The 2,610-nt window shown below is 36.1% G+C and overlaps 1 protein-coding gene across 1 annotated transcript; it reads right to left on the bottom strand.

The window, feature by feature from the left end:
* Positions 1-777: 777 nt before the first annotated feature.
* Positions 778-2,047, bottom strand: LOC107961514 (caffeoylshikimate esterase). Its single transcript, XM_016897627.2, has one exon. The coding sequence runs from the start codon at positions 1,918-1,920 to the stop codon at positions 817-819; it is 1,104 nt and encodes a 367-aa protein (XP_016753116.2). The 5' UTR covers positions 1,921-2,047; the 3' UTR covers positions 778-816.
* Between the last annotated feature and the right edge of the window lie 563 nt (positions 2,048-2,610).

Genomic DNA, 2,610 nt, shown 5'->3' with positions numbered 1-2,610 from the left:
CCACATAATTTCTAATGAGTAGAATATCATCGACATATAGAACGAGAAAGATCACATTTTCATCTTTAATACGTTTACAAACATAAGGTTCATCAACGTTTTGCTCAAACCCAAAAAGTTTTGATCACTTAACCAAATCTTTGATTCCATGAGTAAAATGTTTGCTTAAGCCCATATATGGATCTAAGAAATTTATAAAATTTATATTTGTTTGCTTTAGCTATATATTTGATGAGTTACATCTTATAAATGCTTTCTTCAATATGGTCTTTCAAGAACGTTTTATTAACATCTATTTTTCAGATCTCGTAATCGAGAACTATCACAATTAATAATAATAAGCGGATTGACTTGACCATAACAGCCAAAGAAAATATTTTTTTTCGTAATCGATATATTCTTTCTGAGTATGCCCCTTTGCTACAAGTCTACAAGTATAGCCTTATAAGTTTCTACTTTTCTTTTTGTAGATTCACTTATATTATGTGGGTTTCAACTATTCTAATAAGTCTACAAGTTCTCAAAGAATTAGATTTTATAAAATCCGTCTCAGTTTTCATAATAATTTAAATAATACATACAATGAAACCTATACATTATGCTAGTAAAACATTAATTTTAAAATATAAGAAATTATTTTAATTAAACAAATAAAATTCATCCAAGCGTTGGGTAGTAAACTAATTATATTAAATTTCGAATAATTCAAATAACTTTCTTTAATAAATATTTTTTTATTATTTCTCAATCTTATTCAAACTTAGAATAATAGCAAGATAAGTATAAAAATAAAAATAATAGGTCTGGCAAATAAATTTAGACCGGTCTGATCTGGTCTGCTCGCTCTCCCAACCAGGCTAAAATCGTGCCAAAAACAAGATCCACATTGTCCTTGCCTTCACCAATCAACATATGATCCATTCCAGGAAAGATCTTCAATGTTTTGTCTTGACTGGAAGCTGATTCATACGCTAACCGAGCGGACCTACAATCACATACCTTATCATCTTCGCCATGCACCATTAGCATCGGAACCTGTAGCTCCTGGCTGTGCCGTCTAATATACTCGCACACCCTCAGAAATTCCAAAGCAGTCGCCGCTGGTGGCTTTCCTGAGGCTCGTCGATTCGGGTTTTTTGCTGCCAGCCTTCTCTTCCATTCCTCCTTGTATGATTTGCTAGCAACAGGTTTTGCAGCCGCTACTGTCCATGTTGGTGCGAGGAATGCAGCCACAGGAAGTAGCTTTTCTAAGGGCCATGGAGGCTTGAACTTGGCTGAGACGCCGCACATTGCACCATTCAAAATCAAACCATCCCATTCATTCTTTTGCTTCAAGCATATCAGAATAGAAACAGCACCTCCTAGTGATTCGCCATACAAAAATGCTGGCAACTTGCGATACTCCTGTTTTACAGAATCAAAGAAGTGAATGCAGTCCTGGATGACGTGTTTGATACTGGGGATATGGCCTGGAAATCCATCAGATAAACCGTGGCCTTGTAGATCAAGTGCACACACTAAGAATCCGCATTTGGTAAGGGCTACTGCAGTGAGCTCGGTTAGCCAGCCGCTGTCGGATGCATAGCCATGAACCATTGCTACTACCCCTCTCAGATTGTGTGTTGAATTCAGTCGCCATGATTGAGTGAAGATTCTCATTTTTCGACTGTTCAACATAAAGCCCTCCTGATGGAGAATCTGATGCTTCTGGTAGAACTCCTCTCTTGTGAGGTCTCCATATGGGCAGCTTTCATTAGCTTCGTGAATTGGGTGAATCATTTGGTTTAGACTGAAAAAGAAACAAGATGCAATTAGACGGAAATAATTAAACCACAACCACAAGTTGCCTTGTCTGCATCTGCATGGCATTGGCAACTCCCCCCTTTTTATAATACACCAACGTGAAACGTGGCTATACATAACTCAAAACTAGTCCGGCAAAGAAACCGTTGAGAGCAGCTCTATTAAATGGGTAGATCGACCATCATTAAAGGGTTGCTTTAAATTAGTCATTGCACAAATCTCTCTCCCCAAAACGAATCTTCTACTAATGCATGGGTGATGTTTGTTTGTGGCCTAGTTTTGCATTTTCATTAATTTTCATTGATGGCACTTATTAGAAAATATATTTATATATTATTGATTTTGTCATCCATTATCAGTTATAATATGCCTCCTTCGTTGAGAGGATCGATGATGAAATCAAAGCATGTTCACAAGCATTTTGAGTGATAATACAAGTGAAGTCTTCACGGTGATTCATATTTAGTGACATACTAAATATCCCATCTATTTTGGCCTACAACATCGATTAATGCTTAATTCACAAGTAAAAAAATGAATAAGAAAAGCTTAGCATGTACTAACTTTTTGGTATAATTAATGTCAAGTCTTTGACAATAAAATGATTTGGATGTGTAAGTAGCTCAAATATAATTCGAGGGGATTTCAATATATAATTTTCTTCCCTTTTAATTAATTAAGCTTTAAACAAGAGCATGAAGCATCATACTTACTTGAAACAAAGGGAATTGCAGGAGTTGGTTGGTAAAATTTCAACCTCTGCAGCTACTTCTAGAGGGAGAAGGTTAATCCTTCAGTTGGAGAGAA

This window comes from Gossypium hirsutum, chromosome A06 (genome assembly GCF_007990345.1).
Source record: "Gossypium hirsutum isolate 1008001.06 chromosome A06, Gossypium_hirsutum_v2.1, whole genome shotgun sequence".
NCBI classification, from domain to species: Eukaryota; Viridiplantae; Streptophyta; class Magnoliopsida; order Malvales; family Malvaceae; genus Gossypium; species Gossypium hirsutum.
This window is presented reverse-complemented; position numbering and strand designations above follow the sequence as displayed.

Coding starts and splice junctions, on each gene's coding strand:
- LOC107961514 (XM_016897627.2), bottom strand. CDS start 1,920: ATGTATAGCCACGTTTCACGTTGGTGTATTATAAAAAGGGGGGAGTTG.